The sequence below is a fragment of the Callospermophilus lateralis genome, chromosome 2, assembly GCF_048772815.1.
Source record: "Callospermophilus lateralis isolate mCalLat2 chromosome 2, mCalLat2.hap1, whole genome shotgun sequence".
Classification (NCBI taxonomy): Eukaryota; Metazoa; Chordata; class Mammalia; order Rodentia; family Sciuridae; genus Callospermophilus; species Callospermophilus lateralis.
In genome coordinates, this window is record NC_135306.1 from 105,553,323 (window position 1) to 105,578,766 (window position 25,444).

Consider the following 25,444-nt stretch of genomic DNA (forward strand, 5'->3'; position numbering starts at 1 on the left):
GAAGAAACAAAGGAAAATATATTTTTTAAAAATTGTCTTAAAGTGCTCCTGTTCTGGGCTGGGGTTCGGCTCAGAGGTAGAGCGCTCACATGTGTGAGGCACTGGGTTCAATCCTCAGCACCACATAAAAATAATATAAAGGTATTGTGTCCACCTATAACTAAAAAATAAATATATATATATTTTAAAAAAGTGCTCCTGTTATGCTTTGTCTTGAATGTATGTGGATAAATTAACTGTTCTTTCTCCATTGTCATGGAAAACCAAAGTAAATACACATACTTAATGTATCATAGTGATGGGGATTTAATGTATCATTAAATAAGCTTTCTGATAGGATTATGGATTAGGTATGCTGGCAGGTAAAAGCCATCTTTGATTTCTCTAGAAAGATGTAGTGAGAAAACCCCATGGACAGTGCCCACGAGGCTGAAATACATTTTCTGGTCTGTGGATGACACTTCTTGTTCCCTGCTCTGTTTCCTTGTCATAGGAGGTAGAGGGTTGACAAGGAGCAAGAATGAAACAGTATCAGGGGCTCTGTTCCAGTTGCTAGGCCAGTGTGTCACCCACAGAGGTTCAGGCTTGTTCCTAGGGTCTTGAGGAGCCACTCCAAACCCGGGGTGCTCCTGGGCCTCAGCAGACATAAGGGAAGAGAGATGGGCCCTGCTGGCCCCTGGGAGCTCCACCCAGCCCAGGAGCCCAGGACCATTTCCAATCTTCCTGAGCAGCTCCCACTTTTACTCTGGGTCCCCAGGGGCTGGCTGGGAAACTGGGAGCCAGGCTCCCCTGGAGAGGAGGGGCAGCTCACCATAAAGAACTGGCAGAGGGTGATGTGGGGGAAGATGTTGTGTGCCTTGTTCTTCCCACAGATCTGCTTCGACTGCTGCCAGAAGTCAGAAAGCTTCTGCGCTAAGGGACCGGTGGGGCGGAGGTAGAGGACGTACTCCCGGGGCAGGGGGTCATCCAGGAAGGGGTCACCGACATGGGAGAACAACCTGGAAGAGAGAAGAGAGCCAAGGAGGCCTCAGTGGAGAAAAATGGAAGGGAAGAAAGAGCTGAGACAGATCCCCTCTCCCAAGCTCCGCTCCCTGGGCACCGCATGGAGAAGGGTTTTCATTTGTGCCAAAAAATACCTCTCGAATCTCACTAACCAATTCTCAGATGCATCAGCTTCTGGTCTCCTGCTTGTCATCCCACAACTCCCTTAAAAAACCCTAAAGCTGCTCTCCAGGAAGCTTCCTCCATTAACTCCAAATCCTTCCCCATCCTCCAGTACCATTCCAACACATCCTGTCCCTTAGTCTCTGATTGAGCCCACAGTGACTCCCAGGAGCAAGGAGGCTCCCAGGAGGGTCACTTTGTAGGGTCTTTCCCGGGTAGTGATATCCTGAAGGTAAGAATATTTTTCAATATTGATTTGCCCAGCATCGCATCTACACACCAAAAGTGAATCTTGTTTTTAAAAAAATATATATATATTTTTTAGTTGTAGATGAACACACAGCATCTTTATTTATTTTTATGTGGTGCTGATGATCGAACCTGGTGCCTCACACACGCCAGGCAAGTGCTTTACCACTGAGCTACAGCCCCAGCTCCCAAAAGTGAATCTTTAAGTGGCTGGAGGAGAGCAGATATTGTGAGAGGGTCTATCCTGGAAAGACTTTGAACGTCTTTAACCAGTCCAAGGAGAATCACACTCTGAGGCCAGGGTAGCGGAGGCAATTGACTTGATAAGTGGGCTTGTCTCAGAGCCTTCTGGTTCACTCCCCCTGGAAGGGTCTTTTGGAGAAAGCCTGCATGTCCCCACTCATCCACACACACTCAGAGTTAATTATATGCTATTTTCTCAATTTATTTATTTCATACCAACCAGTCACATGCTGCTTGAACACTTCTTCCTCCCGTGGATGCCAAGGCTTTTTGTCTGGAAGAAGAAATCAAATATCTATTGTTAGTATTTTTAGCAACCTCTCAGCTTTCCTCAGCGCAGCGACAAGAGCAGATGAAGGAGGCCACATCAAAGCCCACGTCCCACTTCATCCTCAGTGGTGCGCAGCAGACACCTGCAGCAGGTTTTCCCCAAGGGTCACATCAAGGCACATGGAAGTTAGGACTTGTCACTGATTTCCATGTAATTAGCATTGGATTTGCATGCTGCCTGACACCCAAGCAGTCTATTTTCAGCAGTCTCCACATTAGAGTTTTATTTTTGCTTCCTAAAAGTTGTCATGTCTTGGTTTTTCCTCCTCCCTTTTCACCCACTCATTTTTTACTGACCCAGATCCCCTACAGAGCAGATTCTTGTTTGCAGCCCATTGGCAGAATGGGTTAGAAGGTTATGCAAACATCAGGCAATACCAGGCCTGGTGGCCCACACCTCTAATCCCAGCTACTTGAGAGGCTGAGGCAGGAGGATCACAAGTTTGAGAGCAGCCTCAGCAACTCAGTGAGACCTTGTCTTATAATTAAAAAAAAAAAATTTAAAAAGGGCAGGGGATATAGCTCTGTAGAATTAATCCCAGGGGAGCTGGGATTGATCCCTAGTATGGGGGTGGGGTAGGGTAGCGATGTGGGGCTAAATGCCCACCAAGACAATTGGGTTTGGAGAGTCATTACCTCCTTTCACCCCTCTCCCGTCACCAAGAGCCTGATCCATCTCCTCTAACTATTTTACAGACATTTTTGGAAACAGCAGCACTGGGAAAGGGCATGAACAGAGCCATGCTGATATTCCCCCATTGGGAGGAAGAACCGAAAGCCTCACTACTGGTGGGTCAGTATTCACAGGATGGTTGTAACAGTGAGCACTTGTGCACAAGCTTATAAGTAGAGTCTTCTGAAATTTTAGACACATCCACAGGAGTCAGGTATTGGGGTTCAGATCCAGCTTTGCTCTCCCTCCATCCTTTCATTCATTCATGCATACATTCATTTACTCACTATCTAGAGCATCAACTGTTTTTTTTGGGACATTATTGGGCACTGGGAATACAATAAGGAACAGTGTGGTCTCTACACTCATGAAGATTTCAGCTGAGTATGGTTGAGACATTCGTTGTATGGTTAATTGTTTAATCACTCAGGTGGTAAATGCAATGGAGGGGAAGCACAGGGAGCCATGGGGAGTTCTTGCCTCATCCCTGGTTGAGGAAGGTGGCTTTGAGGAAGTGGCATTTCAAATGAGACCTGAAGGATGTAGACTCATCTGAGTGGGGGTGGGTGGGATTGCTTGCTGGCTGTGATGGTGGAAGACACTAGTACCTCTACCCTACGGTGAGATGGAAAGTTGAAACGAGATAGTGGATGAGGAGCCTTAGAGTGACCACGCACTGTACATGAGCAATAAACATCATTCTTGCCCCTTTACACTGTACTGATCTGGGGTCCTCGGGAGGGAGACAGCAGGGAGTGAATCCAAATTAAACGGCCACTCCTTCTGAGCCTCCCTTTCCCAGTTGGCTCCAGAACTCAATCAATCCTCCTTCCTTTTCTTACCTCTCTATGGAGCAATTAGAATGATGGAGGCTGTGATAACCTCCGGGTCAGGTGGGAAGTGACCTCAGAGATCATCTATGAGTCCAACTTCTTTATTTTACACAAGGGAAAACTCAGGTGGAAAGAAGTGAAGAAACGTGCTGTAAAGCAGCCTGGTTAAGAGACAGCTGGGTGAAGGCCAGGCTCGCTGCTCCGCTGCTCCGCTCCACATCTGAAAATCATTCAAAGACCTTCCTTTTCCCCGAGGAAATCTGAGCAAATACGCAGAGATCAGGATAAAGACATCTGCACAGTCAGTTAGAACAGCATCGTGAAAGACAAGCCTACTCACAATAAGATGAAGATATGCCAAAGCAAGACAGACCCTGGGGTCCCCTTGAAACAGCAGCACAGTGACCCACACTCACTCCCCAGCCTTGACAAGGTGCTTCATTGCAGCTTAGATGTGCCAGACAGAGGCCAGGGACCTCACTTCTGTCAACAGGGAAGCCACGTACCCACAAAGGCAGACCAACCTTGATCTGTTCGAGGTTAGAATCTCTGAGGGATTAAACTCACAGAAAAAAAAAAAGGACCCATTGTTTAAAAAACAATTGGGAAAAGCCAAACTCATTTGTGGCACAGACAATGTGCTATTTATATAAACCACCCAATTTCTTTTTTTCCTACACCCTTCCCTCAATGAAATACATCTGACTGAAATTTATTTCTTCTGAGGAACTAGGAGAATCCTCTTGAAATGAAAGATCTAATTAAGTTATGATCTTTGTAACTCAAAAGACATGTTTTGGATAGGATTCAAAGAAAAAAATTGAGAGAGATAATTAAAGGTTTAGGTGTGATAAGGCCGTGTGATAAAAGGTTAAGGAAATCCAAATTCTTTCTAAAGAAGACAAGTCTGAAAGGGCCTTCATTTTGTGGAGGGTTATCTTATCTGACGCACCCATTCTAGTAAGGATCAGCCAAAATAAAGTCAGTGCTGGCTACAGGACAAAGGGTTCAAGTTAGCTACCAGAAAGAACTTTCTGAAAGTAATATGCTTGAATGTTTCTGTGTGTGTGTGTGTTTAAATTTCTAGAAAGCAGTTATTGATTTGAAATAGAGGAGTGAAATTTCCTAGACAGGATGCAGAGAGGGTAAACTTTCCTTTTCTCTAGATCCCCAGGTAGACCCTATGGCCTCTTCACTCACTACCGGGTTGGCAATGATTTGGGTTGAGTTTGTTCCCAGAACTCTGCCCACAGAACAGCCCAACACGGGAATCAGTAGCACAAGTCTCCTCCTCTTCACCCAGCTGAAGAGACCGTTGCCATAGAGCGCCAGCTCCGCGGCCATCCACTGGGGCCATGCTGGGAGAAGTGGGAGTGTGTGGGGTGGACCCCGAACCCCAGGCCGAGCCAGAACATCTGCTACTCTCTGAGTGACTCAGAAGTTGGCTGAGGATTCATTTCAGAGACTTTTTGAGACCTTAAGCAAATAAAAGACTCTCTCTGTCTCTCTCTTTTAGTACTGTGCATTGAACCCAGGGGCGTTCAACCACTGAGCCCCATTCCCAGCCCATTTTTTATTTTTTATTTTATATCTATTTGATTTCTTCTTCCCATCTCAAAATAAAAAATCTTGCTAGCTGCTCAGGGACTCTTGAGCTTTAGATGGGGCAAATGTCAAATATAGATATTTGATATCAAATATAGATATAGATAGGGCAAAATCAAATATCTTGCTAGTTGCTCAGGGACTCTCTAGGTGCTGAGACTGGCTTTGTACTTGCGATCCTCTAGCCTCATCCTCCCAAACCACTGGGATTTCAGTCATACACCACCGCGCCTGGCTATCCCCAGCACTTTTTTATTTATTTATTTTTTTTGAGACAGGGTCTTGGTAAATTGCCAGGCAACTTAATTGCAAAACTTGCAATTCTTCTGCCTCTGACTCTCTAGTCACTAGGATTAAAGGCATGTGTCACTGTATCCTAGACGGACATCTCTTTAAACTGAGATACCAGCAGCTCTGCTATCGGATTACAGCAAGGGATTATAGTAATGACAATTTCAATGGGATCTTCTTGGTTAAAATCAGTGAGCTGTGTGAATCATGGAAGTTCTATCACATACAAACACAAATTTGACTTCGGATCCTGGTCCTAACTTTCTCAGTTATGTCTAGGGTTCATTTATAGCAGATTGTGAAAAGAAATAGTGCAAATTCTCATGTCTACCAGGGATGGGGAAGAACAGCACAAATAAGACAAAAACAATGGCTAGTCAAGAAATCTGGGAAGTAACTGTCAGGAAATTGGCTAAAAGGGGAGGAACCAGTGGCATCCATAGATGGCCTTGTTGGCTTGGCTGGGATTCCTCCCACTATGATCTTAGGACAGGAGGTAGGTCTGGTCCCAGGGTCACAGAGATACTCTTGTGCCTTTGAACACAGCCTGCAAAGGACAGATCCCTTTCTCCTGAGTTTGCCTGAGGTGAATAGCATCCCTTCCTCCAATCCTTCTCCTTCCCCTCCTCTCTCTCCTTTCCTCTATTTTTTCTTTCCTTCCCCTTTTCCTTCTTTTTTTCCTATCTTTTTTCATTTACTCTTAAGAAACTCTTGCCAGAAACCAAATGAAAACCTAAAACCAAGCCATGAGTGTGTTGAGTGTTGTACTCTGACTGGTTGGCACCCTTCAGGGACAAGAGCCACTGGTTCATTGGTTGAGTCAGGCTGGTGCTACTTCCAGGTCCAGCAGATTTTGAGCTTGACAGGAATCACTTGTTTAACTCTCTCGCAGGATGAGTCCCTCTGAGCCACACTAGTTCTCTGGTATCCACTATGGCTCTGGCCCTCCTGTTGTTTGAGTTCCTGTCTGTTGGACACCAGCCAGGCCCTGGGTTGTCATATGGTGCAGAAAGAGGAGAGCCTGGGTCTTGCTCATAGAGGGTTCACATGGAGGAAGGAAGACACACAGAGCAGGTTCTTATAATGCAGTATGTGAAGGGCCAGGACAGTGGCATCGAGTGGCAAGAAAGCTCAGGCTAAGGGCTCTAGCTCCATGTTAAAGAGTTTCTAAGTCTGAAGTTCTTATATTTTATCCAGAGCTACCTAGACCCAGTTACTAAGGCAAAGACAAAGAGGTGCTTTCACATCTTTTCAATTTTTTTTTTTGTACTGGGGATTGAGCCCAGGAACTTTCAACCACTGAGACACATCCCCAGCACCGCCCACCTTTTTAAAGTATTTATTTAGAGACAGGGTATCACTGAGTTTGTTTAGGGCCTCACTGGTTTGCTTTGAACTTGTGATCCTCCTGCCTCAGCCTTCGAAGCTGTTGGTATTATAAGTGTGTGCCACCGTGCCTTGCAGATCATTTTAATATTTGAGGTAACAATGTGATAGTCATCATCCACTGAAGCCAGCTCAAGGTTCAATATTTGGTTGTGCTACATTTCTCTTGATATCATATTTTGTGAAGCTGGGGTTTTAGCAATTGCAGTAGTAGAAAGCATGTACAAGAATGTTAGAACAAATCCCACTATTATGTATAATTAATATATATGTGTGTGTGTACATATATATGTATGTATGTGTGTGTGTGTGTGTGTGTGTGTGTATATATATATATATATATATATATATATATATATATATATATCAGCAATTACCAAAGGTTTGAGCAGTCGTATAGTGCCCAATAGACACACATATCCCATTAATATATAGTGATGATAATTTAAGGATAAAATAAAAAATACTATTTTTCTTTCAATTTACTTATTTTTTTCAAATGCCTCCTAAGTTATTAGGACACAAATACTTACCGAGGTGTTTGAGTTTAAATACTGAATAAATAGAACTGTTAGATATTTATGTTGGCCACAAGCTCTATGTAAAAATTACTGATACATGAAAGGTGCTGTGACCTGAGAGTTTTGAAATTTGTCCAAGAAGAAATGATGTAGCAAGCTAGATAGGGGGAAAGGGAGAACGTAGCAAGAAGGGTGTCAGCCAAAGAAGGAAGGCCAGAGGCAGCACTGTATTTAGAGGGAAATTAGAATTAGGTGATGCTAGGGCAAAAACTGAAAAGCTGGAGTGGATAAAGATGAAGCTGCAAAGGTAGGCTGCGGTCAGCTCACAAAGGTCTTGCATGCTGTGTTAGAGAGCTTAGACCTGATTGCATCTGCAGGGATCGGAGAAGGATGTTCAGCCAGAGTGGCATGCTGGGATTGGAACAGAGGGATAAACTCAAGGGAGATAAGCTCCCCTGAAGCCCCATTGGGGTGGTGGGAGACTGTAGAAGGTCTTGACCGCAGATCAGAAGGGTGCCTGGAGAGCATGCACTAGAGCAGTGGAGGTGGCGATGTTGGAATGATGTTTGGATTGTGGATGGAGCAATGTTCAGAGGCTGTCCTGGGACTGTAGCTTGACAGTATGGATGGTGGAGTTTGGGGTTTTGGAACATTTCAGAGGAGGGAGAGTGCAGGAATAGAAACAAGTTTGGGCAGAGGGTGGTAGTTATTGATCCAGGTATCATGATTAGAACCATCTTGTTTCTAGGCATCTCCTTCCTGGGATGTTATCTATTTCTTTTATTTTTTTTGATACTGGGGATTAAACTCAGGGACATTCAACCACTGAGCCACATCCCAGCTCTTTTTTGTATTTTATTTAGAGACAGGGTCTCATTGAGTTGCTTAGTGCATTGCTTTTGCTGAGGCTGGCTTTGAATTCGTGATCCTCCTACCTCAACCTCTCAAACTGCTGGGATTATAAGCATGTACCAGTGTTTAGAATGTTTTCTAGACTATGAATCCTTGTCTTATTCTTTTTGTGACCAAGACATTTCTTTTGGGCCACCATTGAGTTCCTACTTCCTGTCTAAGGAATATCTTCTGCTCCTGATTCAATACTGAGGCCAAAAAATATTCAAGACATCCCTAATGCAGGTGGGTATGACCCCTGGTTCTCTAGCATTAACCTCCATGTGACTTTAGAAGGAGAGTCCTTCCCTTATATTATTGCCACTTGACAAAATTCCAATGCCTGTAATAAAAATAATATATATATATTGCCTACTACATATATAATTATATATATTTAAATGGACATATATTCCCTCAAAATAGTGAGACTTTTTTTTTTTTTTTTTTAAATGGTGCCAGGGATTGAACCTAGGGCCTTATGCATGCAAGGCAAGCACTCTATCAACTGAGCTATATCCCCAGCCCTAGACCTTGATTCAATTAGAAAACTAATTTTTTGAGCTTTTCAATTATAGGATGAGTATCCCTTATTCAAAGCACTTAGTACCAAACGTTTTGATTTTGAAGATTTTGGGGTTTTGAGATATTTGCATATACTTTACTTCTTTAGCATCCCTACTCTGAAAATCTGAAGCCTGAAACAGTTGAAAATGAAAAGCATTTTAGTGTTCAAAAAGTTTTGGGTTTTGGAGCACTTCAGATTTTTGAATTAGGATCAAATTAGGGAAGTTCGACCTGTACTTGGAGTTGCATTGTCTTTGATTTTGAATTGATAGACATTAACTCCTGGCCTCTGGCATGCCATCTGCTCTATGCACTGGTTCTCTGTGACCAAGGACCTATCTGTGAGGAAAAGAGAATAAATGGGGTCAAGAACATAATCCTCCAAGTGGATAAAACTCCCTGCGAAACCAAAATTAAATAATATATTTCCTTTATGTAGCTAAGACCATCACAATTTTTTGAATATTTAATAAAAACTAAAGGATTTAAAAAAAAATCTCAACCTTCAGGATGCCAGTTGCTCAGTTTTCCACACCTACCACTTTTAATTCAATTTTAAAATGGCCTAATTAATGAGATGACTCATTTTCTTCCCTCAAAATCAGCTTAATGGGCTGCACTATACGGGGGGATGGGGAGACATAGGCAGAACCCAACTCATATTTTTCACGGTGGGTGAGTTTAGCTACACAAAGAGGCTACCAGTATCATGAAGGAATATTGAGGGATTCTTTTGTGGTGTACTAAAAAACAATGCTTTTTTTCTTAAGTAAGTTTAGATAGAATGTCAGAGGCCTTTTCTGTGCTCTCTGAATGCTTGCTCAGCATAGATCATCTTCGTAGGCTGATCTGCAGCATCCTGAGGCTGACAGCCACCTGAGCATCAAGGACAAACAGGTGACTCTACATGTATTTGTTTCTCTAGTAGGAGAAAAATGAAGACATCAATAATGATGAAAGTCTTTATGCACCATACACTTAACAGATATTAAACCCTCATGACAAACTTGGAAGCCCATATTGTTAGCACCTGACTGCCCCTGGGTGGATTGGCTCTGAAACGAGAGCCAGATCTCTGTGACTGTCCCATTCCAAAGCTTGGTTCTGGAAGTATAACTAAAAGCCATGAATCAGCAAAAAAGTAGACAATAGCTCCCCTCACCCATGGGGAGGGGGTATGTTCTAAGACCCCAAGTGGATGCTGGGGAGTGTGTATAGTACTGAACTCTATAAATATTTCATGTTTTTTCCTATACCTACACACCTATGATAAAGTTTAATTTATAAATTAGAGAGATTAACAACTAAAAATCTAACCATTTCAGTTGTCTGTAATAAAAGTTATTTAAAACTTATAAGCTTTTTATTTCTAGAATTTTCCATTTAATATTTTTGGACCAAGGTTGATCTTGGATAACTGAAACCATGGAATGAAAATGGATAAGCGGGGACTACTATACTGAGCAGCTGTCAATCTTGGGAGATCAGATGCTTCATTCTGTTTTTTGAATACATGATTTGGTATCTCAAATCATGATGATAAAAGGTCCTAATACAAATATTTGGGTTTTATATTACTGACAGGGCACTGATGTGGTTTCTCCACACTCCTCTTGAGTGGGAATTCCCTGGTTGTGGGAGTGGAAGGACACTGTGTCTGCACTGAGTCACCCACCAGAGCCACTAAATCTTGTCTAGCTATTCCTGACTATTCTCAGTGAAGTTATGTAGCACTGGGGCTGCAGACAGCTTGAGACTATGGAGGTTAGAATCTTTCCTTTTCATGGAAATTATTTTTATATGGTAAGAAACTTTGCATAAGGGCTCTCAATGTAGTAGCCACTTTTATTCTATTGCAGATGAGGAACCCATCCAGTAGTACATGTCAACAGCTATGTATTCAGCACCGAAGGTCCATGTAAAATGCATAGAGGACATTAAGACATTGTCCTTGCTCTCAGGAATGCACTATATCTGTGAGGCTCCCAGATTGCTCAGTTATACCAGCTTCAGAACCAGATTCTTGCACCACAGCACGGGCAGGTGTTCTCTTCAGTGAGCCACATTTGCTGCCCAGTGAGACCTGATTGCAGTCAGAGCTTCAAAAATCTCGCTCTCCATCCTTCTGTGTTGCATGGCTTGGGGAAAGTTATTTTGCCTCTCTGTTGTCAAGTTCCCCCACCCCACCCCAACTGCCTTGAAAGACAGTAAAAGTATAAGGATCCCAGGGCTTTGAACAATGCTCTTAGCATCTGTCAAGTAATAAAGCTGCGGGGGAAAGGATATTTCCTAATTTGTTTAAAATTTTTTTTTCTGTCAACGATTACTAGATGTCTCTGCTCTTCCATACTCACATTTGACTATGACCCTGGACTACTGTCAGAAGGATTGTTTTAGGGAAGGGTTTGGGGACATGGGTTGGGGAGGGGAGACTGGAAGCATGATTGCAGCCAAAGGGAGGTAAAATAAGCCCATGCAAATGCATGCCAGAACCAATTAAAAATGTCCTATTACTATATCCTATTTTTATCACTCATGCTTCTTCTGACTCCTGCTCCTGTATCCATGGCAGAACAGCATAGGCAGTTCATGATAGCTCTTGACTCCTGAGGCCACATTCTCACTCAGAGATGCTTCCGGTCCACTCAGCTCTGCTGAGAAAGACCCTAGACACCCTCCGCAACTCTACCACCCTCTACTTTTGCTTCTCTCTTTAACCACAGAAGACAGGAGGTCCTCTCCCCACAGTGCCCTAGCCACCGGTGCTGCTTAATACAGGAGTTCTCACTCTACAGATAAAGTCTTACCCGCTATGATTCTAAAGGGAGAAGGAGAAGATGTCTAGTGTGGTGACAAGAAGTGACATGTGAGTGAGATGACCTTGTAAGAAACCGAATGAAGTGAGAAAGTGAGGGTAAAGACCCTGAGGCCACATCCTGGCCCAGGAACAGCCTGGGCACAAGATCCTGGACTTAAACAGATGTGAGCTCCCAGAGTTTCCAAATGACCCATACCTTGGAGATAAGGTCTACAGATGAAGAATGCTGGGATTCAGTGGGTGGCCATATCAAGCAGTGGTCACCAAAGTGGTTAGTTAATTATCAGACACTTCTAGTCTTATAAACTTCCTCCTCTAAGATGAAAAATTTGTCATTTCTCTTCCAAAATGAAGACTGAATATCCCTTATCTAAAGTGCTTGGGATCAGAAATGTTTTGTATTTATGTATTTATTTTTAGATTTTTGGAATATTTGCATAGACATTACATTTTGTAGCTAGGTTCATGGTTATCTTTGCTAGAAAAAGGCTTTTTCCTTCCGAGTATGCAGTCTTGTTAATCATTTAAACTAGTAGCATAAGGTTATTATACCTGAAACTTATCTAGTCCTGCTCCTCCTGGTTGAAGACTGATGTAAGTCAACAGACTGCCAGTTACCTAAAGATAAAAGGAGCTTAAAACTTGTGCTAAGATGGTCTTTCAGGATGATAGTTCACCATCTTCTGGGTCTTTCTGGGTCACTGAATCTTTTTCCTTGCTGGAAACAACTTTACTTTGATTCATTAGGCACTTTTCAAGCAGCAAGTAAATGAATTTGGTATTGGTGACAGGTTGAGAATCTGAACCTGAATATCTGAAATCCCAAATGCTGCAATCCCCCCCACCCCAATTTTGAGTGTTGTATATAGTTCAGAAAGTTTCTGACCTGGGAGCTTTTCAGATTTTCAAATTTTGGATTAGGAACACTCAAATTATGCTGAGTCCTGGAATCTTGGAGTCTTGAGCAAGTAGCTTCACTAATTTTCTCCTACCCTTTGTCCCCTAAAGGACTTGGATAAGCTGGCATCCTTGAGGCTCAGCTCAAAGCAAGAGCCCCACTCATCAGTGTAGAAGCACTGAGCTCAAACCCTGGGAAGTGTCTTGGCTAATGGACCCCCAGTTCTCCCTTCTCTGGAATCCCAGGCAGAGGTGGACAATAAACCTCTTATTGTGTGTGATCATAGGGATGTGCTCCTGATTCCTGGGGTGCCTTCCAGGTGGGACCAGGATTTCTTGGCAGCAGAGGGATGGTGATATGGAGAACTTCAGTGTTGGTCTGTCTTTAAGCTGGTGCCCAACATTTATCTCAGCCATATCAGAAGAGGGCTTCTCTCTTATCTTCCAAAAGAGTGGGTAAAACCAAATCTATTCTCTGTAGAAGCAAGTCTAGACAGGAAAAAGGCTTTTATGACTAAAACCCAAACAAACTCTGCTAATCTAAAAGGGGGAAGTTCTGATCTTTTTTTCTGAATTGGAATTAACTTATTTCTTTGGCTTTTTTTTTTTTCATGTTCATTCTTCCTAGATTTCACCTTTTTCTGCTGATGAAGGTTTTGTACCTCCCCAAACTATATTCCGCATGTTTCCTTTTTCTCTCTTGTTGGCTTAGGTTGGTTCCAGGGATGGCACTTTCCCATGTGTGGACAACTGTGTATGAGGATGGGCAAGTGGATATGAGATATAGAGCCAATGGGATCCCATGCACTCCAGTGGCCAAAGCTAGGAGAAGCTTGTTGTTTTAGTCAGCTTTGTCACCACTGTGACCAAGACTGACTAGAACAATTAAAAGGGGAAGAAGTCCATTTTGTGGCTCACTGTTTCAAAGGTCTTAGTCCATAGATAGCTGACTCCATTCTTTGAGGCCTAAGGTGAGAACATCATGGCAGAAGAGTATGGCAGGAGTAAGAGGCTTAGGACATCATGCCAGGAAACAGAGAGAAAGAGACTCCCTTTACCATGAACAAAACCTAAACATCAAGGGCAAGCCCCCATTCACCCACCTCTTCCAGTCACACCCTACCTGCCTACTGTTCTTGCCCAGTTAATCCCCAGAGAGGATTGATGGACTGCTTAGATTAAGGCTCTCATACCCCAATCATTTCACCTCTATCTAAGCTTTGTTGCATTGCCTCACACATGAGCTTTTGGGGGACACTTAGTATCTAAACCATAACATTTGCCAAGCAGCCAATTTAATTCCTTGACTTCGTGCTCTTCAGCTCCTCTCATCTATTAATGCTCATGCATTGAGACTTCAGTTTCTGATGTCACCCTCAGCTGCCAGTGGCCAACAAGGTTCTGTTCCACTTTTCATTGATGATAAGAGGCCAAATGTCACCAGTCGCAGTGGTGAGAAACACTTAAGGATGAGCTAGGAGCCACACAAACCAAGGAGAATAGCAATGGTCATTTATCCAAACCTTCCCGACTACAGTAAAATCTAGGACTGGCCAAATACTGCGGCCCCAGCAGGTCTGTTTAGGTGTAGAACATGGACACTGGTTTTCAGGTCCATTCCCCAAAGGAAGTCACTTTTTAATTTAAGGCTTTAGTTTGCCCATCATCAGAGAAGAGGAGATGATCAAGCCTACAAGAAAGTTGAGAAGAAAAAATATGACATGTATAAAGAGTTCTGAGGTTTCAGAAGCAACCTTGAGTGTTAGACAGCAATTCTTTGCAAAGTACCTTGCGAAGATCCTTCCCATCCTTCCTTATGGTCAGACAAAATTGTATTTAAGACTATCCTTGACTCTTAAAGGAAACCTCTTCTCTCCTTGTAGACATTGAGAAAAGGAGACTCAACAATGGTTTTTGATCACTGAATGGCTGTCGCTCTCAGAAGGTTCTTCCATGGGTCCGAACTCCTTCCAAGTATATTCAAATTCATGCCATAATTTTCTATACCTATGTCATAAAAGCCATTGATTCTATCACTTTCACACAGGGAATTCCAGCTACTATTTGCCACCAAGGCCAGTAAAATAGGCTTGTCAAGAGCCCAAGTGGTTCGTTTTAACCACCTTATCTCCCACATTTTGCCCCCACCCCCGGCCTTCTCCCCATGAGGCAGAGACCGCCATGGAGAAGCCTGTCAATACGCATCCACCATAATGGTCCTATCCATTTCCTTCGGAGGAAATGAACCTAATGGAGAAAGATATATTGATCCTAAAGTCCCTGTTTCAGAATCAGTCTCCTGGCGGTGAACCCTTTCAGTGAGCTGGGGTTAATGGCCTCTGCTTTCAGCCGTTGTGGCCTGTTTGAGAGCTGCACATCTAACAATCAATGGGACAGGGAGCATGCCGGGGCCGCTACACCTAAGGCTGGCCTACAGGAAGGAAAATGTGCTTTAGAAAGCTAATCAGGAAAGGAAAAAAATTACTGAGCTATTTGGGGGCTTAAGCAGTCCTACCAGATGAAGAACTCCAACCTGCAGCCACCCCCATCCCTATCAACAAGACTCTCCCTTCCAACCATAAAGGGCCTATTAAGCAGATCTCCTCAGGTGGTGGTTAGCAGGGAAAATGCTGTTTAGGTTCCCTGATGTTTTTATGTGGTGAGGCCCAGCAGCCCATATGGGAGGCCTTGTTTTGTTCTTGCTAAAAAGGGGCTGGAGCTCTGGTCTCTGCTGCAGGGAGGCAGCAGTTTGTAATTGGGAAACCAGCCATTAGACCATGGGTGGTGACATAATAAAACACATTTCTCTTTGCCTCTGTTGTAAGTCTCTCTAGGATCTAGACAATGCTTTTCCTCCTCACAAGATCAATGCGTTTTGCACAGAGGCACAGGTGGGAGTGTTTGCAGTGTTAAAAAAGTACATTCTTTGGAGCCAAACTCTTTCTAATGGTAAAGGCTGTGGACAAATTAGTTATCCTAAGGCTCATCTTCCCAATCTCTTAAATGGGGCTAATACACCTACCTTGCAAGGTAGACTATGGTTAACAGCAGACAATGCATTTGAAGGGCTCAGCACAATGTCTAACATACATTAGTCACTTAACAGAATAACATTTGCACATATACCTGTGCTTATTACCTAATCAATCTTTGTGGTTTTCCTAGAGTAAACTTAAGTTTCATGCTAACAGAAATATTTCAAGACTGGGCATTGAATGACCCAGATTCCTTCTCTGTTAAAACCATGCACGGCCATCTGGGAAGGTCTTGAGGAGTGTTTAGGATTTGGGGAGAGAGAAAAAGCTTTCCAGAAATTCAATCACACAAGGAAAGGCTCAGAGGTGAAAACCAGTCAGCGATGGGTGAGCCTGGCACAGGAGGTCTACTGTAAGGAGGGCTGAGGACACAGATTGTTGGGAGTCAGGCAGGGAAATTTAGATTGGGTCAGGAGGAAAGTGGGGGAGAGACTGAGGAGCTGCGAGCAGTAGGGGAAGGACAGCAGGAAAGCAACACTTTCCACGGCCATAGTCATCCAGGCTGCCATGGGAGGATAGGAGTTTCTGCCCAGCAAAGGACCCAAAGAGAGGCTCTATGGCCATGAGCTGGGAGCCTACAGTTGTCCAGCTCTGGGGAAAGGCTTGCTACGGCTGCCTCTCCTTCCTAAGACCTTAGATCCTAAGTCACTAGCATTCCCCGTGGGACCTTTATTCTCCACTCTGCAGAGTTCACTTCCTAAGGGAATAGCATATGGGCTTCAAATGTTCAATCAATTGTATACATGGAAGTAGTATTGTTGCCTGAGCAATGAGGGTCAGGAACTGTCTCTGTCTTGCCCAAGGACACCAGCAAGCCAGGGCATGATGTTCCTACTGTGAGATCCTGGATGTTTTTTCATAGTACAGTCTCATGCCCATGATAGGTGCATAATAAATATGGCCAGGGTTCATATTTTTAGGACTATATCTTCTCCAGGACTTTACCATTTCTGCAGGCTTTCCTGGGCTTTTTCTTTAGGGAGATCTCTGAGAGCAGAATGTGGGTTAGTCCTGTAACAAGCTGCTGGGTTCAATTTCACATTTCAGACATCAGTCTCTGACTCCTTGTCAGTCCGGAGGATTCTGTTTCTAGGTTACAGGTTCTGTAGAACACCATGGAAATAAGGGCTCCCCTGGAGCAATAGCATCTGTTGTGCAGAGTCACTGCGACTTCCCGGAGGACAGCCCAGCTGGTTTGGGGGCAAAGGTGTCCTTGGGGGGCACTATGGAGGGTGAGAGGTTAACACAGAGCCTTGGCAAATCCCCAGGCACTGTCTAAAGCCAGCAGCTCTATGGGGAAGTGCTCCAGGATGCATCAAAGGTGGAGAATGTTCTGGGGGAAGAAACAGAACACCAGGAAAGCAGCAGCTGCCCTCAGGCAGGAGGATGGAGCTCACTCATGAGCAAGTACATCATCAGTGCCATGGTGGTGCTGGAGCTGTGCTAAAGACATTTGTATAATCACTCCCAGGACTCCTCAGAACAGCTGTAGAGCATCATGGGTATTTTCATTGCACAGAAGAGAAAAAAGCGGCAAAAGGGAGGTGAGGAGACTTGCTGAGCCTTTCTCAGTGGAGGGCAAGGGTGTGCCTGGAGTCTTGTTGCCTCATGTTCAGGGTCTGAGATCTGCTGTGTTGAAGGCTCAGGGTGCAGGGGAGTCATGTGAAGTTAACCTCAACCCCAATGATCATCAAGGGGGACTGAAAAGGGAAGAGGGAACAGACCCCATCTCACTCCACTCCACCAAAAGGAAAAAAAAAAAAAAAAAGGATCAGGATAAACACATGGTAATGAGGAGTCACTTCAGGTTGCAGATGACAATAGAGACTAATTTTTGTCTCCTCCCATCCCCACCCCCCACTCTCTGAGCCTCTAGAATCAGCTAAAAATATTTAAACGTGGCAGATTTTTTAGTGCTTCTGAACTGGTTTCAGTGCAGAGCGGCAGAAGAGGTTCTGTCTGACTCACAGCTTTGGAGGGTCAGAGAAAAATCCCACAGACCAGAAGGAGCCATTGTCCTCCTCCTAGAACTCTACCCAATAAGTCATTGTACTTCTTGCTTCACACTAGAGGTACAGACCTGGAGTTTATGGGGGCCAGATGCTCACTGTATGAAACACTCAGTGCTCTGAGAAGGTGCCATTATTTCCCTCAGTGAACTTGTGAGGAAAGTGAGGCCTAGACAGAGTATGTATAACTTGGCCAGGTCACTCACTTCAAGAGAGAAGAATAGGTATAGCACTGGGATGTAACTTGGTGACAGAGTGCTTGCATAGCATGCACAAGACCCTGGGTTCCATCCCCAGTGTTGCAAGAAAAAAAAAAAAAAGGAGGGTGTGTCCTGTGCCAGTGGGCACCGGTTCACATGTCCTCCTGAGAATCAGAGGACCAGATGCATGTCAGTACTGGCAGTGGTTGCTTTGTTTCTGAATGGTGATTATGTTAGACGAAGAGATGATCTTCTATAGGGACTTTCTACAAAACATTAATGGCACTACCTCTCAGTTCACCGTTAGACTGTCCAATCAGTCATTCATTCAACTAAACATTCCTTTGATAAGCATGTACTAAATCAGCCTCTGTTGCCTGACACTGTGTTAAGCCCTGTAAATATACAGACAAGGGAAACATGGCTCTTGCCTCTTAAAGGGAATCATCACACTTAAACACATAGAGGAAGGAAGAGGAGCCGACATTAATGAGATGACCATTTTGTGGTGTGTCACTTACAGGTTTTGTCTCACTTGATTCTTAAGCCAGTTTTGTGGGGGTGGGTATTACTACTTTTGTTTTACACATGCTTCAAACTGTGGGTAAAAGATCAAGAATATTGTCCAAGGCAAGGCCATTAGTCAGTGAAGGATCTGGGGCCAAACCAGATCTGGCTTTTAAACCCATGTTCTTGTTGGCACACCCACTCCGACCTTCCCTTCTTTACAGAATGATGGAGGTCAATTTCAATAGGGAGTGCGTAAGCAAAAGTGAGTCTGGGGTAGAGGAAAAGTGGGTGAGTGGAATAGAGGAAGAGGAAGAGGGGGAGGGAGGAGGACAGGAGAGGGGGAGGGGCACCTGGAACTGAACTGAAATAAATAAAATTCCATGTATGTATGATTATGTCAAAACGAACCCAACTATTATGTACAACTATAATGCACAAATAAAAGCAAAATAAGATATATCAATTTGAAAAAAAAAGTGAGTCTGAATTTGGAGAATTAAGATGGGGGTTTTTGGCAGGAGATTGAGCTATAGTCATGAGATTCTTGGGTGAGGTTTCAAGGTGACTGGGGAGATGCCACTGAAGAGAGGCCATCCACTGCCCCTTCAATTCTGCCAACTGATACTCTGAAAAAGATTTGAAACTCTTCTAACTGGCATGGCAGAAACTCTTGTACAACCAAATCCCACTCTGCTGGTCATTTATCTCAAAAGTTAACCAACCCTAGAGAATGAAACCCAGACTAGCAAAAGAAAGTCATGGAGTTCATGGTAGGAAAGATGACCAGTAGAGTTCTAAGTGGGTATGTGGGTGGGGGCAAAAAAATAGGAATTCATGTTTACATTCAAAGAAAAGCAAACAGGGGCTGGTTTAGCCACCTGCTGCCATCCAGGATTCAACAGCAAGCATCACGTCCTTTTTTGGTGGGAAAGGTGGGACCCTGGGGATTGAACCCAAGGGCAATTTATCACTGAGCTACATCCTCATGTCTTTTCTTGGTGGGGGCGGGTACCAGAGGTAAAACCCAGGAGCACTTAACCACTGAGCCACATCCCTAGCCCATTTTGAGATGGGGTCTTGCTAAATTGCTTAGGGCTTCACTAAATTTCTGGGGCTGGCCTTGAATTTGGGATCCTCCTGCCTCAGCCTCCCAAGCTGCTGGAATTACAGGCATGTGCCACCACACCCAGCTTTGCATCCCTTTTTAAAACTTTTTATTTTGAGACAGGGTCCTCAAGTTGCCTAGGGTAATCTCAAATTTGTGATCCTCTTGCCTCACTCAGTCTTTGAAAGGCTGGGATCACATATGTGTGCCCTGGCTCAGCAGATCCTATTTTTGAAGATTGTTACCTCCAGAAACACATAAAACTCCCCACCCTGGCACACTGAGTCCTCCATGACATGACCTCACTCCGGTCTACCTCTTCAGATTCACCTGCAAACATTCTGCCCCTGGACTTTGTCTCCTACTCAAAATCTTTCTCCTCTTGGTTCCTTTTCCTGCAAGGTCAACTCACTTCCCCAGCCAGTTCCTGTTCATCCTTAAATACTCACGTGGGTCTTGTCTCTTCCAGGATGCTGTCCCTGATTGATCTGGGCACTCATATCACCCTATTCCCAGTTGAATGCCAGCCCCTCCCAAGGTCTATTAAAATGATGTCTTCTGCAATGGATTGTGAAGGGGATAAGGAAAATATTGACGATCTTCCCTGTCTATGTGCCTGCCATGACCTTTGCACATCCTTGACGGGACATTTAAAGAATGCTGACTTCTTGGTGGATTTGGCTCGCTCAGGAGAACTCAGAGTCATTCACTTATCTCAAGGATATCACTCCCTCCCTTTGGGGATCTGGCCAACCACAGGGTGGATGAAGTGCCCTTGAGGGGATCACCAGGTCATGTAGGTTGTTAGAGTTTTATTTGTTCTAACTTGTATTTAAGGAACTCCACTATAAAACTTCGGAGTCTCACTTATGGAGAGGAGAGGATGCTCTGACCAGGTCTTCCCAGTTGGGACCCTGAAAAGCTACCCTGGGACTCCCCTGCTGCATGACTTCAGGTGTTGGTGCTTCCCCTGATGTGGTGGTATATTTTCTTCTCTTTCTTGCTCACCTATCACTTTTTCTCTTCCTTCCATAGTAGTACTAAAATAAATGCTATCCTGTAGGAAGAGAGTAAGTATCTTTATTGTCTATCGGATCTGACCTGCCAAATTCAGTAGCTGCACCCATAGGTAATGCTTTAAGGTCACAACTGTGAACTATCATTGCTTATTTTCTTTGTAGTTCTAGCAGCTGGCCTAGGATTGGGTAGATTGTAGGTGATAACTTTAAAAAATATGACCTTCATGAAGATGTTAAGGATTTCTATATCTAGTGTGGCAAACAGACCCTAAGACCCTTGTCACTCTGTTCTAGCACACATGCCTTTCTGTGATCCCTTCTTCTGGAGTATAGGTGACCCCGTGAATCACTTCTATACAACAGAATATGGCAAAGATGATGTCAGGTCTGTGAGTCCATTAGAGTATACATGTGAGACTGTAAGTGATAGACTTTCCTATTGGTCTTGAAGCAGGAGCACGATGTGTACTGTCTTGGCAGAGGCCCATGTGGCAATCTCTAAGTGGCCTCTAGGACTTGACAGAAGCTTCTAGTCAACATTCAGCAAAAAGCTGGGGCCCAAAAGAAAATGAATGCTGCCAACCATCTGAGTAGCTTGGAAATGAATCCAGCTCCAGGTGAGAACACAGCCCGCTGACACCCTGATTAGGACTTTGGGAGTCTGCAGGCAGACTCAGCCATGCCTGGACTCTTGGCCTAAGCAGCTGTGAAATAATAAATAGGTGTCTTTATCCTCTAAGTTTAGTGCTGAGTAACAAAAGTGTATACACGTTCAGTAGGAGAAATGGGCAGAAAAGGAACGACGATTGATTCTTGGTTGGTAGGAGCTGGTATGACCAAGCTCAACGTTACAGGAAAATTGGGAATTTAATGTAGGATCTGGAAAGCCCCAACCCCAGACCCACTGGGAAGTGCTCTACTACTGAGCTATACATCCCCAGCCCTTTTACTTTTATCCCAAGCTGTGCTTTTATTTTTATTTTGAGACAGGGTCTCCTCAGGCTGCTGAGCCTGGCTTTGAACTCATGATCCACCTCTGTGGGCCTCCTAGGTCACAGTGCTTGCTTCATATGGAAATTGCTGCCTTGATTCATGCATCATGAACTTTTTTCATCCCATTCCAGATGCCAGTTAAAACTTGATGTAGGTCATTCTAGGCCAAGAGTTACAGCTTTGTGACTTAGAGGACAGAGTAGAGTGGCTAGGACACGGGCTTCAGCATGACACACCTGCCTTCTCTAAGCTGGGTGCCCACATGTATAGACTAAGGCTGAACACAGCATGTCATGGTTGTGTGGAACGCAGTAAGGAGGTGCTAAGTTGGAGCCTGCACAGGGCCTGAGTTCTACAGATCCTAGGTACCCCCCCCCAGCCCTACCACTGCCTTCTACAACTTTATAGACTAAGATAAAGCCTGCTTTGAGACACTCCTGGAGGGAACCCTTCAATAGTTCCTTTTCTCCCCATTTTTTTGTTGGTACATTAACAAAATAGTTCTTAATGAATGCTTTGGAAGTTTACTCTCTAGCTGAAATCCCAGGAAATTCTACCTGGCCTCTTATAGCACTGTTGAGCTAAGGGAGGTCAGCCTCAATTTCCTGAAATGGCTTGCTACTTCCCCCTTTAAGGGGGTATTTGGTATTGATTAATGGGACCTTATCAAACACATCAGGAAGTGAGAGGGGTCCAAACCCTCCAGGCAGCCATTTGTTGGCTGGCTCAACTACATTCTCCCCTTGCCACATCCTCCCCTTCCTTCTGGCACTCAGGCATCTTGAGTGCTGGTGTGCAGTAAACACACTAATGCCCTTTGCAGACTGGGGGCCCTGAGAAAACCTCATCAAAGGGATGGCTGAGTTTTTATTAGGGTCTTGTCTTTCCATTGGGATAAAACACACAGCCTGGATTCCCTAGATTTAACAGATATGCACTGTCTTTGTTCATGGGCTGCTATGACAACATGCCATAGACTGAGATGGCTTATGAACAATAGAAATTTGTTTTTCACAGTTGTAAAGACTGGAAGTCCATGATCAGGGCGCCAGCAGGGTCCTGGGTGAGGGCCGTCTTCCCGCTTACAGACTGCTCACTTCTCCTTATATCTTCACTGGGTGGAAAGAGAGTGAGGGAGTTCTCTGAGCCCATTCATGAGGGCTCTACCCTAATGTCCTGATCACTTCCCAAAGGCCCCTTCTACTTCCATCCCAGTGGAATGGAAGTAGAGAGGATGTTGAGAGGGGCACTTTGAGCCATGACATCTATGAAGGCCCAGTATCCTGAATGTGAGTGAGTGTTTATGTGTGTAGGCCAAGATATTTAAGATCTGATAATAGTATGTGTGTTAATGTGAGATATTTAGGATACAGTACTCACAAAATTTCAGGCCTTGGAGACTACGATCAATCCTCCATTCAATTCTCTCATGTTACAGATGAGGATCCACACAGGTAAGTGGGTTGACAAGGTCTCCCAACTCCCAGAACCAGGCTCTTGGTAGATGACAGGGCTGGGTCTCTGTCTTTTCTGTTTGGACTACACTACTTCATTTCCTTTTAATCTAGTGCAACCTCTTGAACTCCTGAGAAAGTGCTAATTTACTGAAAGGCCTTGGGACCCCCTTCAGACAGAGCATCAAGAAACCCTTCTGCTTACAGTGTGGTCATGACTGGGCGGATGGATTGTTCCTTCTTCAGAGTTAGCACTTCCGCCTGGGATCCAACTTCCTCCTTTGGCTTCCTCCATGTTGTTGACTCCCTAGGCCTTACCAGACCCCTCCACAGAGGGGCACCATAACCTTTCAGAGCAGCTAGGACCATCCAGGATGTGAAGGGATTGGAGTCTGCAAGGAGCCAAAAATGGCTCCTTTCCTGGTTTTAAGAACAAGACACTGAAAATAAATGGGGTGCAGAGAGGATGGGAAGTCTGAGATTAAAGAAACAGCCCAATTTCCTCCTCTTGGTGGGTAGAAGGAGAAGAGAATCTCAGCACAGAGAAACACAGGGGACATTAGAACTGAAATGGGCCCTTGAGATCACCTAACAGGCCCCTTTCCATTTTCCAGGATTCCTGGGAAAATAGGAGAAGAAGAAAGTGAGAGAGGCACAGTGGGCACTTTTGTTCATGTAATAATATAATATCTGATTTAATTTTGCTGCCAGAGCTTGGAGGCAATTTTTAAAGAGGAGGAAATAGGCATTGTGAGACAGAGAGGGGGGCAGTACTGGACTTCAGTTTACAAATGTGCATGCTTCAGAATCCAACCTAGCCACTGGCTTTAATTATGGAAACATGGTCCTACATTTCTGGAGTACAAAGACTCAGCTCTAGATGACTTTGTATGGGTTTCAAGGCAAGAAGCTCTTGAGAATTTTCCACACACTTTATTCTTATTGCTGCATTCAAATGCCACCCCTAAATATGGTCAGCCTTGATTTCTGTTAGGCCAACATGTGGTGGTGCTTATGTCTGCATCAGGCTCAATTCATTCTGTTCTAAATTAATTGATGTCTTATTTAGCCAGTGCATGAGTTGCCCAGGAACACCTGTGTCCAGTGCCCTCCATGACAAAGCAGAAAGGGGGTACTGCAGGTTTGGACACAAGACTGTTGTAATGAGTTCCAAGCCTCAGGAAACAAATAATCAAACTAACTAGTGAGGACCAGAAGCAAAGCAGATTATAACTAATGACCTGCATTTCTACCAGGTTTGTCTTTATATCCAGGAGATTTTTAGAAGCACTTTCTGGTTTGTTTTTCTTTCTTTCTTTCTTTCTTTCTTTCTTTCTTTCTTTCTTTCTTTCTTTCTTTCTTTCTCTCTCTCTCTCTCTCTCTCTCTCTCTCTCTCTCTCTCTCTCTCTCTCTCTTTCTTTCTTGGTACTGGAGATTGAATCCAAAGGCTCTTTACCACTGAGCCACATCTCCATCCCTTTTATTAGTTTATTTTTTATTTTGAGACAGGGTCTTACTAAATTGCTTAGGGCCTTACTTAGTTGCTGAGGCTGGCCTTGAACTTGCAATCCTCCTGCCTCAGCCTCTCAAGATGCTGGAATTATAGGTGTGTGCCACCATGCCTGGCTTGTTTTCTTTTCTAAATATAAATCCAGTATGATAATTATAGGACCTTGGGCCTGGTTGATGAAGCCCAAGTTGGGCTGTGTCCCAGTTCAGAGGAGGATCTTAATGAGTCACTTCCCCCAGCCTCACTTCCTCTTGGCTGATAAAGCCTCTGGGTGGAGTGAGAGTGAGAGATAACCAGCTCCCAGCTGAGGACCACTTTGGTGGGATTTGGGAGTAGAGGGCATGCCCTGCTCTGCAGAAGCATCTTCATTCATATTGGAAGCTTTTCTAAAGAATCCTGGGCAAAGCCCCACAGACCAGATGGACACTCCAATTGCCACACCCTCTGGCCCCAGCGGCCCCTCCTCCCTAACTGATAATATGACCTTTACTTTCTTCACTTCCACTTTCCTTTAAAAAAAAAAAAATCCATGTGTGGGCTGGGGCATGGCCTGGGAATACAGCACTTGCCTAGCATGCTCTAGGCCTTGGGTTTGATCCCCAGCACAGCAGAAAAACAAAACCACCAAACATAGCCACTTAAAATGCCCTGGTCCTTTCCACAGAAAGCTGTAAGTCAAAGGGCCAGTTGCTACCTGGGTGTGATCTGAGTTTTGTTTATGGACTGGGTGGCAGGGAGTGGCCCTGAGAGAGGGGAGAGAGGCTGCAGAGTCCTTGTGCTAACGTATTAAGCTGAATTCACAGAATATGTGGCTTGAGAGTGACCATGGTGTTAACTTCTATTAAATAGGTTTAAGATCTGTAGGGCATCATTGGATCCCACAGAGAAGCAGAAGGGGAAGAATCATGTCATCTAACTTCTCCATTGTACACAGTAGGGAACTTAGGCGTAGAGAAGAAAAATGACTTCTTTCAGGTCATGGTGAGTCAGTGTAGAGCTTACACTAGAATACAGGCCCCACCACCACTCCACCCTGTGCCTTCTCTCCACCCCAGGGCTCACTCCTGCACAGCCTGTGGAAGGCAGTGGTAAGGCACACAGAGTTCTAGACAAGCTCTGTCACTCAGTCCCAGTGTGACCT

The 25,444-nt window shown here is 44.3% G+C and overlaps 1 protein-coding gene across 2 annotated transcripts in view; it reads right to left on the reverse strand.

The window, feature by feature from the left end:
• Ubash3b (ubiquitin associated and SH3 domain containing B) overlaps positions 1-25,444 on the reverse strand; it is a 145,160-nt gene that overhangs the window by 35,209 nt on the left and 84,507 nt on the right. The window contains exons 2-3 of one of the 2 annotated variants that reach the window (XM_076843676.2): positions 1,877-1,930; positions 812-998 (exon numbers count right to left, since the gene is read on the reverse strand). In XM_076843676.2, the coding sequence (XP_076699791.2) occupies positions 812-998; positions 1,877-1,930 (241 nt within the window). Of the gene's footprint in view, positions 1-811; positions 999-1,872; positions 1,931-25,444 lie in introns of both variants that reach the window. The other variant, XM_076843677.2, reaches the window with a different exon arrangement.